This window comes from Ochotona curzoniae, unplaced genomic scaffold (assembly GCF_017591425.1).
Source record: "Ochotona curzoniae isolate NIBS_2020 unplaced genomic scaffold, NIBS_Ocur_1.0 contig_2754, whole genome shotgun sequence".
Taxonomy (NCBI): Eukaryota; Metazoa; Chordata; class Mammalia; order Lagomorpha; family Ochotonidae; genus Ochotona; species Ochotona curzoniae.
In genome coordinates, this window is record NW_024465582.1 from 16,181,283 (window position 1) to 16,195,207 (window position 13,925).

The 13,925-nt window shown below is 38.3% G+C and overlaps 1 protein-coding gene across 3 annotated transcripts in view; it reads right to left on the bottom strand.

Annotated features, from left to right (window-relative positions):
- The window catches only part of LMBRD2 (LMBR1 domain containing 2), a 39,497-nt gene that overhangs the window by 20,232 nt on the left and 5,340 nt on the right, over window positions 1–13,925 (bottom strand). For 2 of the 3 annotated variants that reach the window (XR_005883528.1, XM_040977463.1), the window contains exons 2-6: window positions 9,265–9,501; window positions 8,912–9,006; window positions 6,751–6,846; window positions 4,235–4,402; window positions 2,942–3,152 (exon numbers count right to left, since the gene is read on the bottom strand). Coding sequence is in view for 2 of the 3 variants with exons in the window: in XM_040977463.1 (XP_040833397.1) it covers window positions 2,942–3,152; window positions 4,235–4,402; window positions 6,751–6,846; window positions 8,912–9,006; window positions 9,265–9,438 (744 nt within the window). In the remaining variant the exon portion in view is untranslated. Of the gene's footprint in view, window positions 1–2,941; window positions 3,153–4,234; window positions 4,403–6,750; window positions 6,847–8,911; window positions 9,007–9,264; window positions 9,502–11,559; window positions 11,632–13,925 lie in introns of those variants that run through there. The other variant, XM_040977464.1, reaches the window with a different exon arrangement.

Genomic DNA, 13,925 nt, shown 5'->3' on the forward strand with positions numbered 1-13,925 from the left:
ATAAATATTATAAATAAGTCCACAAAGGATCAAACTTGGTAATCCTCAAAGAACAGGATTGTATTCCTCCACTTTGCTCATCAAGATCAATTATCTCATCTAAAACAGAGTGAAGAAATTAGAGGAAGCAAAAATGACAAACGTCCTAAAGCATAGGCTCTTTTCCCTACCTGCAGGCTTTGTACTAGAGCACTGTTCCAACTGACTGATCCATCGTACATGTGCCTATTTAGAGCACACTACACGGCAGCACCGTGCTGCATTCAAGGCCGAGAGGGCACGGTATTAGCAGTCTTTGCCTAAAATTACAGTTTTGTGATAAAGAATAAGTAATTTAATGAACATAAGATACATAAAAGGGTTAGGGAAAAGAATCTTTAGAGCCAGTAGTTGCGAAGAAGTCACAATATTCTACACTATTCATGAATTCGTTTAAAAAGTTGAAGCCACTGTTTAAGCAGAAGGAACAGCATGTTCACAACCTGGGAGGCAAGGAACATCTGAGTAGGAAGCCAAAAAGAACATTCTGGCAGTATGGTGGAGAAAGGCTTTCAGGAATACAAAACTAGTGACAGAGAGACCAACTGACTAAACTGTGAGAAAATATTTATATGTCAAATAATCCCTAACTTTTGTGTGTGGAGCTCTCTTGCACACAAACAGAAAAAGGGGCTACAGAAGAAATCCCACTGATTAATAAACATCTCAAGATACTTGAATTCACTGAAAACAATGACAGAGGCTGTGTCTGGGCACAGCCACGTATCCCGCCACTCACAATGTTGGCATCACATATCAGAGTGCTGGTCTGAGTCCCAGCTATCCTTCCAATCCAGCTCCCTGCTAACAGGACCACCCACGTACTTAGGCCGTTAACCTAAGCACATGGGAGGCCCATGTGGGTGTTTACTGGTTGCTAGGTTTGGTCTGGCCCCAATGCTTACTGTTACACCCACTTGGGGAGTAGAAACAACGGATGGGAAACTCAGTCTTTCTCAAACCTGCCCCTCTGTCCCTCAAATGCATACATCTTTGTTTAAAATTACAAATTACAAAATGAGATGTTTTCTAGTAAAATTATTTTAAAAATTGATATATTTGATGAATGTAATGAGTTAAAACTTTGAGAAAACAGGCTTTATGTACAGTAAAAAGTGATATACTTTACTTGGAAAATATTTTAGTTACATCTGTCAAAATTTAGAACATATAGACTCTACGAATAATCCATACCAATACCAGAGGCAAAATCAAACCATTCCCTAAAGGCTCTAATAATAATCAGTGATTTATGAGTGGTTTTTTTTTTTTTATTTTTTCATTGGAAAGGCGGATATACAGAGAGGAAAGACAGAGAGGAAGATCTTCCGTCCGATGATTCACTCCCAAGTGAGCGCAACGGGCCGATACTATGCCGATCCGAAGCCAGGAGCCTCTTCTGGGTCTCCCACGCGGGTGCAGGGTCCCAAGGCTTTGGGCCATCCTCGACTGCTTTCCCAGGCCACAGGCAGGGAGCTGGAAGGGAAGCGGGGCTGCCGGGATTAGAACCGGTGCCCATATGGGATCCCGGGCATGCAAGGCGAGGACCTTTAACCACTTGCGCCACCGCGCCCGGGCCCATGAGTGTTTTTTAAAAATTTTTCTTCCTTTTGAGTCCAGTACGGTAGCCTAACAGCTAAAAGTTCTCGCCTTGAACATACCAGGATCCAGGCAGCTCCACTTCCCATCCAGCTCCCTGCTTGTGGCCTGGGAAAGCAGTTCAGGATGGCCCAAAGCCTTGGGACCTTGTGCCCGTGTGGGAGACTTGGAAGAGGCTCCTGACTCCTGGCTTTGGATCAGTTTAGCTCCGGCCGTTGCAGCTGCTTGGGGAGTGAATTAACGGATGGAACATCATCCTCTCTGTTTCTGTCTCTCTTGCTCTCTGTATATCTGACTTCCCAATAGAAATAAATAAATCTTAAAAAAATAAAAGGTGGATACAAATTTATCTTATAGAGTTGTTTTAAGAATTGTTATATTAACATATGTAAATTAGTGAAGAGTTTTCAGTCTCTATAATTGCTATTGTGATCATTGTTAACTTGGGGAACCAAAGTTGAGTGTTTGGCAAACACTAAATCTGAACAACTTTTTACTACTTCATTATTATTAGCAAATTACAGAATCAAAATCAATCAATATGAGAAAGTTAAGAGGCTTGGAATAAGCCTGCAGAGCTATCATGCGTAAAACTAGTTTTTGTAGACAACATTAAAGCCTAATGGAGCTTATTCTAATACAAATGAAAAGCTTTGAATGTGAGATTTTAAATTGGACTGTAATAACTGAGTGGTGCATTTTCACAGAGGAGTAAAAGATGTGAGCTAACTTCAATAATATCTTCAAATTCATAATCAAATTTCTCTTAACAATAAAAGTTTGTAATTTATTGTGCATTTCTGTGTATATTATTGAAAGCTACATTTCAACAATGCTGTGAAACTGGCTCAAGTCGCCTGCATTTCATAGTACATGAAGTAGCTCAACGTTACAATAGGAAATGCAATTTATTGATTCAAACTGCAGTGTAATTGTTCTCAAATGAGGTTTCTAGACACAACCTTGGGTTAAGCTTTCAAGAAGAGTGTCCCCTGATCATTATTTTCATTTCTATGGTAGGGTGACCTTATAATTTATCATCTGATCTAGGAGACTTTTGAGAGTAACACTATTAAATGTTACCCCAAAACAACAGGATTAATCTTGAATTTTTCCCAGTTGGAGGTTGCAAATAAAACCTACGAGGCTGAATCGCCATTAGAAATCCATCTAGGATGACCCATTGCCAACATCTGTTGTCTAAACCCCATCCATGTGCTAAAAACAACAAAAATCAACATTGAGTAAAAGGAAATGGCATACAATTTAGCCACAACTTTTCATGAGGTTTAAATTTACTCACCTCCATAACATCTTCTAAATTTTCTTCTGCATCAGCTTTCTCTGTCATGAGCTTGGCTGCCTTAAAGTAAGTCTTCATAAGCAGATAACCTCTTTTTGCTCCATTCCAGTATGATCGAGGTATTTCCACCAAGCCATATCCCAACAGTAACACAAGAAGAAAGAGACCCCATGTATTTGCAGCAGCAATGCCAATCGTCTGAAGCTGGTTCCTAAGAAACAGAAAACATAAGCAGAGGGCTGTGATAAATACATTTTCCTATAGAAATGTAAGCTGAAAATAATAACAATGAAATGTTTTCTCAGAAAGTATTTCCCCTGATGATAAGCAGAATTTTACATTACTAATGATAGATAATTTTTTTTACTTACTAATTATAGATAATCTATGGATTTTGATGGAAAAATCAACTATTATTGCAATAATTAATGTTAATATAGAAACCACTGCTTCTATTACAGTTGAAATTGGAATCTAGAATAATTAATGGAAAAAAAAACACGAACCAAAACAGTGAGGCCCAACTACTGCTCTGCTCCTAAATTTTCAGATCTCATTTTTAACAAAATATTACAGAAAATAAGCATAAAACAGTTCTACATTTTGTGGAAATATATAAATCTAAAATTACACTAAGGGCAAATATGACCTCAAACTTAATTAAAACAGAAAGAAATAAGCCATAAGTTCAGGCGAGAAAGGAAACCATTTAAAAAATCTGAAATCTATCCAAAAATAATGTTATTGCTTTTAATATAGTTATAGGCAAAGCATCAACTCATTTACAATAGCTAATGTCTTTAAAGATGTTATTTCATATTTTCTTTCTTAACAATAAGGTTATTCAGATGCCATTTTGGAGAATCTATACAAAGCACAGATTGATATATATATCTTGTCAAAATGTCTGTTTAACTACATGTATGAGATAAAAATCTTTTTTTGTTTTTCAAAGTCATATATTTATTTGAAAGGCAAAATTACGGAAGGATTGAGAGGACAAAGAGACTGACTGATCTTCTATCTGCTGGCACAGTCCCCAAATGACTGCAACAGCCCAGGGCTGGACTGGGCCAGGCCAAGAGCTTCCTCCAGCTCTGCCACACGCTTGGCAAAAGCATCAGTGCTTGGGCTATCTTCTGCCACCTAGGGCTTAGCAGGGAGCTAGATCAGAAGTGGAGCAGTCCAGGCTCTAATTAGTACTAGTTATGGGATGCCAGCCTACTATACTACAATGCCAGGCCTTGAGAAACTAATTTTTAAAAAGGACAAACAATAGTAATGTTTTCTTACCATTCTAAATGCAAACGTGGGTTTACAGCTACATAAATTAGAAATGCTCCAAAAATCAATAAATAAGTGCCATAGTAGATTGCATTTTCTATGAGAGCAGTTTTAATCTTTCCAGTGATGGAAAATCCTCCTGATCTTGCATACGACTGCATAAAAGGTAACAGAATCCTGGAAGGGCAGAAAAAATATGATTAAGTAACAAAACATTTATATGTACTTGTACAGTCTCAAAAATACCAGAAATAAATGCATCTCAATTTTAATGTATGATTTTCCCCACTAGGAAATGATTACAAGAGGCAGGCATAATGGTGCAGCAAGTGAAGCTGTCACTTTGGGCATTGTATCCCGTGGTGGAGTGCCTGAGCCTGAGTCCTGAACTCACTGTGCATGCAACTTCCTGTTGATGTGACTGGGAGACAGCAGGTAATGACCTCAACACTCACATGGGAGACCCCAAAGGAACTCCTTGCCTTGGTCTGGCTCAGCCCTTGCTTTTGTGCGCATTTGGAGAGTAAACTAACATGGGTACAGGGTCCCAAAGCTCTGGGCAGTCCTTGACTGCTTTCCCAGGCCACAGGAAGGGAGCTGGACAGGAAGTGGAGCTGCTGGGATCAGAACTGGCACCCATGTGGGATCCTGGCACGTTCTAGGCGAGGACCTTAGCCGCTAGGCCACGCTGCTGAGCCCAGAGGGATGAACTTTGACAAGAGTGATTCTCCCCACCCCGTCTCTCCTCCGCCCCTTGGAGGGGGAAGGTAAGTAGGTTTGCTGGGAAGAAGGTCAATGGTTGCCGACTGATGACTTTCACTTTCACAGTATGGTAACAGAGTAGTCACCTGTGCTGAGTGAAGGTGCTTTGGGGGAGGAGCAAGAAAGAGCCACAAAGATAAATTCAATAGTAGGACTTAGAAATGATATAAATGGAGCCACCGTGGTGGCTCACAGGATAATCCTCTGCCTTGCAGCACCAGCAATGAGTGTTGGCACTGGTTCAAGTCCCGGCTACTGTGGCCATCTGGGAAGTGAACCTGCAGAAGGAGGATCTTTCTCTGTAAATCTGCCTTTCAAATAAAAGAAAAATAAATAAATAAATCTTTTGAAAAATGAAATAAAAACATAATTTTAAAAAAAAAGCAGAGAGTAAGCTGATTAAAGAATTAAAGAAGGCAAGTCTGGCACTGTTGACAGCCCAGCTGAATTCAATAAGCATGACTGTGTAGGAGCATTACTCTGCGGGGGTTTGTTTTTTGTTTTGTTTTGTTTTCCTCTTGCAATATTCTCTGCCTCCAGTTTTAAAGCTTTGTTGCTTGAAGAATATCTAAGAGATCAAAGTGAGTAAATGCGGAACTCAATGGAAAGCCAAGGCTCTAATGAATAAAAATGAAGACTTAGAATGAATGATTAATCAATGAGTCTATGGTTATCCACTGTCCGGAATCAGAATGATTACAGATGAGACTCTACAGAAGGTCACTCTTAAGGAAATGAACCACAGAAGTGAAGGTAATTCTCATGCTGTTAATTTCGAAGGCTGGCCTAAGAAAATACAAAGAAAACCAGGGAAGGATGATGACCTTATCAAATGCAGTTTCACATAGCAACAGGACCAGAAGAAGCCTGGACTGAAGGTCAGAAGAGAAAGCAGTGTCTGATAGGACACGGTGACAGGCAGATTCTGTTTCTGCTTATCTGATTTTCCTTTTCCTTTTTATTTTCATCTTTTAAGATGGGAGAAACTTGAGCCAGCAGAAAGAAGACAAAGATTTAAAGGATAAAAAGCAAATGACACTATATGCCAAAGTGAGAAGTTTCAAAGAAAAAAACCATAACTTTACTCCAGTTTTTTTTTTAAATCTTGCAAAGATTTACCAATTTATTAATTTATTTGGAAGAGCATCAGACAGGAAGTGAGGGAGGAGGGAAAAAGGAAGGAGACATCTTTCTTTAGCTGTTTCACTCCTAAAATGGCCATAACACAGCATTTCAGAACTATCCACGCCACTTGGACAGACCCCTCGGAATATGTGCACACCGAGACTCTGCGTTGATGTGAGGTGGCAGTTCCTCATCCCTCGGTACTGGGACGTGTGGGAGGTCGTGAATGGTTTCCCCCTTTGTCTTTCCTCTTCCCCCAGAAACAACAACAAGACAAAGCAAATTTGGAAGCAATGAATTTACCCAATTTTCTCTAAACCTCGATCCTTCCCACCCTGATCAACCGTATAATCATTATTTTAAAAATAAAATTAAAAAAAAAATGGCCACAAGAGCCAAGGCTAGGACCAGCCAAATTCGGCAACTCCAGGTGGGTCTCCCTTGTGGATGGCATTTGGGTCAACATCTGCTGCCTTTCCAGGCACATGAGTAGGAAGTGGTTTGCAGACAGAGTAGCTGGCACTCAAATTGGCAGTCTGATATGGGATGCTGAAGTCACAAGCAGGGAATTAACCCACTGCACCACAATTCTAGTCCCCAGAAAATTAACTGTTTAATTAAAAAAAAATTTAACTTACCATGTTAAAAATTGTGATGTCCAATATACTACCCTCCAGAAAATTGGCATAATTCCATCAGGAATATAACTCCATGGCTTAAAACATGGGTGTTGGCTGTTCAATAACAATTTAAAGCCAATTAATCATAAGTAACAACGAAACTAATTTTACACATAGAAAAGTGCATATATATTCAAATTCTAAATTACTGGCTCTAACTAAATATTGAATAAAACACTAAATGCAAAACTTATTACAAAACTGAAAAGAAACACACAAAAGTAATAATGCAGTTTTAGAGATGAATGCAATTTCGATTTTCAACTTTCAGTGTATTTCTGGTTACTGAATAAAATCAGGGCAAAGTGTTAAATTAATGACTTAGAACGCAGCAGTCCGAAAGTAAAGGTATTTTGAATCAAATCTCTAATGATTACCTTTGAAATACCCACTCACCTCATGTGTAGAATGGGATTTTTGTTTATTTTCTGCATTGAGTTGGGTTATGGGGAATGGAAGACATTAGGTGATTAATTCCTGGACAACGGAATACTAATAAGTAAGTTACAATAGTATAGCTCTAACAGAGATCCATGCTAGCTAACATTTAAGCAAAATTCTGTCTGAAAAGTTTTTAAAGATTTGATAAGTCTCTGACAATACAATCCTCTATTTACAAACAGTTGTCCTAGATTGTAAAGATATCTTTTAATCCAAGGTCTTCCAACAGTCTGGAATGGCTCCTAATTTGCCTCCAGTTTTTCCCTTAATTTTTATTATTTACCGAAGAGGCAGAAAGATAGAGTAGAGTTCCTATCCAGTGGTTCTCTCCCACAAATGCCCACAAAGGCCCCTGACCGGCACTTAAGCCAGGAGCTAGGAACTCAATCCAGGTCTCCCACACAGGAGGTAGAAACCCAACCACTTGAACCATCACCACGGCCTCCAAAGTTCTGCACCAGCAGGAAGCTGGGCTTAAGAGCCAGAGATGGAGAGTTGTTCTATATACTGTGGTATGGGATCTGGATATCTTAATTTGCATCTGAAATACTAAGTTCAATGCTCACCCCTACATCCATCTCAAATGTTGTTCAATGGGGAGTAACACATTTTAAATTTACCTTTACTCAAGCTAGTTTCATGGATTTTTTAAAAGCTGCATGAAGAAGCATGCAACTAGTACTTAAATTATTGGTAAAAGCTAATTCAATGTCCATTTTTTTAACATAAAAATTTCACATGAATTCCATACAATATTTTCACAATTTAAACTTTTATTTACTGTAGATGAAATATAAGAACTTCAAAGGATGTGCAATGAGAAACACTCAGCTTGTCCTTTTCACAACTTTGTCCTTTATCATAACTCTGCTTGCCTTTTTTTTTTTAATTACACTGTATTATGTGACACAGTTTCATAGGCTCTGGGATTCCCCCAACCCCTCCCCCCACCCTACCCCCATGATGGATTCCTCCACCTTGATGCAGTATTACAGATCAAATTCAGTTAAGAGTCTTTCATTGCATCTGCTTGCCTTTTGACACAACTTTACAAATTAGGCAAAAGAGAAAAGGCATGTCCCATTTTCTTGGCTCTGAGATGGGCTGAGAGAAAATGAAAGTTTTGGAAATAATATATTTAATAAGAGGAACAACTTGCACTAAAAATTCAGATCTTCAAACTTCTCACTACAATCTACTGCAAGGCCTGTGTATCAATACATATTTTTTAAAAAACAGATTTACATAGAATACAATGTAGTAAAGTCTACCAAAACAGAAGTGGAAGGAACAGTTGAGAGTAACTTTTAAAAATGTAAAATTGATGGTAAAAACTATTTTAAAATCATTTCCCAGGGCAGACATCAGGCAAAGCAGTTACAATAGCATTTACTAAGCCACGTCCTCCCAGGACACCTGGACTCAAGCCCCAGCTCCCTCCTAATGTGGAGCCTGGGAGTTGGCAGGTGATGGCGTGAAGTGCACAAGGCCCTCTCACCCTTAGGGGAAGTCACAATTGGGCTTCCAGGTCCTGACTTCAGACTGGCGGGTCGACAGCCAATAGGCATTTGGAGAGTGAATGACAGCTGTCACTCTCTCTTTGTTGTCTCTCAAATAAATAAATTAAAACAAGACAAATTACAGCCTGGAACATTCATATTTAGAAAAAAAGAAATACCTTGGAGTTGGGGCGAGAGTTGTAGATAACCTTGTGATGTTGTTCTCAGGAGGGCTGGAATTTGCAGCAGCATGCTTGCATCGGTTGTATATTGTCTACACCAGTGGATGGAGGGTTTAAAAATCAGAACCAAACCATTAGCAAGTACTTAAGGGATATGGCAGTTAATAAATCTTCTTAAAACTACTATTTTCACTATGTTTTCTAATGATCAGAATCTGAAAACAGCATTTAAATTCAAAATGTAAGCATAAGCTTATATCACTTAGCTATATTTAAGAAATAACGTAGTGTCAGATATGCTAAATGATTATAACTGCTTTTGTGACATGAACATCAGTTTCACTTCTTACCGTACTAACATCCAGGGGCAGTATGAAGACAATAAGAAAGCAGAGATACCAAGCAAGAAGGGTGCCAACGATCACAAGCTTATGTTGCTTCTTAAAGTCTCCATATCGATGAAGTAGAAACAGAGCCAGAAAAAAGACAAAAACAATCTCGAGGCCCAGAGCTGCACCACTCATTATTCAGTGCTCAGTCTGACTAAGCGCAGTTGTTCACATGCACGTCTGGATCATAATTGTATACTGAAAAAAATACACAGCTTTAATAAAGGAAATAACCAATTACTTAATAACTGATAACTTGCATGCTTAATATTAGACTATATATGATGAAAGGGATAGTTTCTATGTGCTTATTCATTTTTAAAGCGCATCTTTTTTTAATGTTGATTTAATGTGTAATTAAAATTTTTAGGAGACTCTAGAATATACCTTAAATTCTGCGCTATAATATGAAATTAAAATTATTGAGCACCAGTATATTTGAGGTACTTTCACATTTTATCTCCTTTGATCCTAGAGACCTTGAAACAAGACAATTAAGGATCCCCATCAATTCTTTAAAGGACATCTTTTAAAAAGTCACACACGTTGTATCTTTAAAAGTTATTTTGCTGAAAATCTTACTTGAATTAAGAAGTTATAAACACAGATGCGAACAGTTTCAAAACACTGTCCTCTGGAGTTTGTTTCCAGATGTTATAAGTCCTAATAGTATGTTTTATATAGATACATTTCTGTCTAGATTCCAGGAAAACAAATATTTAGTAAAGTAATTTTCTAAGATTATCATAGCCCACAATTTAAGATCTAAGAGAATGAGGGAGACAGAAAGGTAAAGATTATTTGTACCTTTCCTTTGTCTGCACTAGTATTTTTCTTTCATGTTAATTCTAACCATTTTTATTATCTGAAATTCCTATTCATCTAGTGTTCCCAAAACACATTTACCATTTTCTCCTATTAATATCAGTCTTATTTTCATCAAAAAAGCTACCTTAACAATTTGATACAAAGAAAATTTATCAACAAGTATTGAAGTTATATAGTTTAAAAGTTTTATTTATAAATGCCAATGAGGTAAACATCAACAAATGCTTTGAAAGTTCTCTACTCAAATAATTTATTTTATGTACTGAATAATTTTTAACCTTTACATAATCAATGTTAATAATACTGTCTACATAGATACAAGAGGGTATATATAGGTGTGTGTATGTATTTATATAAAGATTGAGCTATTTACTTGAAAGTCAGAGTTTACAGACAGAGAAAAGGAGACAGAGAACAGTGACTCGTCCATCTGCTGGTTCACTCCCCAAACAGCTATACCAGCTAGCGCTGGGGCCAGGCTGAAGCCAGAAGAAACACTCTGAGTCTCCATGTGGGTACAGGGGCTCTATAAGTAGACCATCTTTCGCTGCTTTCCCAGGCACATTACAGGGAGCTGGATAACCAGAACCATATGGGATGCATGTGCTTCAGGTTTCAGCTTAGTCTACTATACACACACCAGCAGCCACCAAAGTTCAGTACATTAAAGAATTAATAACTTCATAGAGAATCAAGACTGCGATGTGGGGTAAGTATTGTGGCACAGCAAGTTAAGATGACATCTGTGTCCTGGCAACTATGTTTCCAATCCAGATCCTTGTTAATGTCCCTGGGAAAGCAGCTGAGGATGATGAAGTACTTGGGCCTCTGACACTGAGGAAGGAAACCTGGATGGATCCTGGCTTCTGCCTGGTCCAGGCTCCAGCAGCTGTGGCCATTTGGTGGGTGAATCAGCAGATGGAAAATCTCTGTCTCCTTCCTTCTCTGTTACTCTGCATTTCAAATAGAGAAAAGGAATAAATCTTTTTTTTAAAATGTCTATATTGTAAACATGATGCTTTGAAACACAAATAGACCAAAATAATGACTATGGTCAAGTGAATTAACACATCCACCCACGCACCTCACAGTTACTTTTCTCCCTCCCTTTTTTACGTGTATGTGAGCTTAGAGGCAACCATGGCTTCTTTAACTAGTCCTTCTCATGCTGGACGCAGGCCTCTTCTGAGGAAAACTCTGCTCTCTAGGGCTCATCAGGTCATAATGCAGCCACTGGGATAATCTAATTGCCGTTGCTTTTGGATGTTAGGGTATAGGTACCTTTTGGGGAGGATTTCCTTATTCTGTTAACTACATCATGTATTCTGTTCAGGCTGAAGTCTTGATGTTACGACATAGGTTAGACCTAGTACTCCCATGAAAGTGGATATAACAATGGGGGGGTTCCCTAACATGAAATGTTAATACCTTTAAAGCCTGTGTCTTTTTACAGTCCAGAAAGATAGTACTTCTGGGTTCCAATACTTCTTAGAGCCTAGATTTCAATTACCTGTTGAAATCAAGAAATGCCTTATTTTCCATCAAATTTAGTTATGTGCAAATTAAATTACAGTTCATACAATAATTATCAAATGAAGTGTAGCAACATTAAAAATTGAATAACTCAAGCTTGACTTATTTTAAAAAACTTTGTGTCTGGGGTAGAGAAAGAAATAAAAAAAAAAAACTTTTAAAAAGTATATATCCTTTGTCCTATCATATTCTCTTCAGATAACTTATTTCAAGGAAAAAAAAATGAAAACAAAAATATAACTACTACGTTATTTGTCACTACAATATCATTTAACTATATAAAAAGAAATTAAATGTTGGAACTCAACAGTCCACAAAATCCACCAGCCTCCTCACTGCCCACTGCTCCTTTGAGAAAAGGATCAAGTTTCATGAGTCACTAATCCTGCCACTCTGGCCAGATTGATGGCAGCAGGGGTCCACAGCCAAATCAAAGTAAGTCTGCTGCAGACATGGACTAAAACAGCTGTCTAAGTCTAGAAGAGATCCAGAGCAATACCTTAAAGGGTATCAGAAAGCACACAGGTGGGATGTGGGGGAGGATATACAAGAAATACAGGGTGGTGCCACCTGTAACACCAGCTGTGCTGCTGATCCAGCTTCCCGCTGATGCACCTGGGAAAAGCAGCAGAGGATGGCTCAAGCGCTTGGGCCCTGTCGCTCCTGTGGGAGACCTAAAGAAGCTCCTGGCTTCTCCAGCCCTTGTGGCTGTTCAGGGAGTGACTTTGTGGATGAAACATCTTTCTCCCTATAAAACTGCAATTCAAATAAATGAGTCTTTTTTTTTTAAAGATACATACATTTGTGCATACACAGATATATAACCAAATGCTAATATTGGCTGTTATCATGCAATGAAGAGATTATTCTTATTGTCTTCTTTGTGCTTATATATGTGTATGTTTAAAATGTTTAAAAATATAGATTTTGTAATTTAAAAATTAAAAGTCAATATAAAGTACATAAAATAGAAAATTAATTTTTTTCTGGGATATTAAATGCCTATTTAAAGGTACAGCTACTTGTTCTGGGTTTCAAATTCCAACTTTATTTAATCACTGTGTAACTCTGTGCAATTTAAGCTGTTAAACGAGGATCATCATCTCACATGAATTGCAATGAAGATCAAAAGTAGCAGGCATAGTACATCCTTGAGCATGCAGAAAAAATCTAGCTATCTCAATGGCCTAAAGGATAACTTGACCTTAAATGGTTTCCCCACTGCCTCAAAAATAATAAGTGAGAACAGTGAATGGAGACAAGTGCTTTTCACATCCCATCCTCAGTGACTGCAACAGCCACAGCCCATCCTCATTCCTATAAAAAAGAAACAAGCTTAGGTCACAAAACTGGCTGCTGGTGCCTCTTTTCACAAATTAGGATCACCTCCCTTGGTCTGCAAAGTAGCCTAACACCATTTAAGCTGTCTGTTGTGAAGAGGCTGAACGTTTCCCGGAGCCATGTTCACAAGGTAAAAGTGGTACAGAAAGACAAGGCCCTTTTTCTAGGCCCATGACACAGTGGAAGTGGACTATTACAGATCATTGGTTGAACTGTAACCAAAAGAAGCTTTGCAAAAAGATTTGAAGGACAAAGAGAAAAATAAAATTCTGTCCACAATAGTCATTATGTAGTACTCAAATTGCAATTTAGTATCACATATTAAGAAATAAAAAGGGGGGTTGGTGAGTTAAGCTGCTACCTAGATGCTTACATAGGCTGTTCTACTTCCCATCCAGCTTCCTGTTACTACACCGAGGAAACAGCAGAAGATGGCCCTAAGTCACTGCACTTGACTGAAGCGGAGATGCAAACGGAGCTCCAGGCTCCTGGCATCAGCCTGGCCCAGCCCCAGCTGCTGCCGTCATTTGGGAAGTGAGTCAGCTGATGGAAGACTGATCTCTCTCTCTCTCCCTTTCAAACAAATAACAAGGGGAGAGATAATTAAAGCTATCATAGGTTGGTATTAACATCACAACATCGAAAGATTGTTTTACTGAAAATCAAAATGTCAGTCCATCCATTCTATCAAGTTGTAGTGTCTAAAGTAGAGGTTATCATTTCCTGAAAAATATCAATTCCACAAATCTTAAATATTTAAAATCCAATTCAGTCTTTCTTCTAATTATCAAGCTAGCACACAGTATTATTTTTAATGCCTTTATGATGGGTTTGTAATCAGTTTGCTCATGTTACTGATTTGGAGTACTGTTCCTTGAGGACTGTATAGTTAGTGATGGTTCTTCAGGTTCAACATAGTC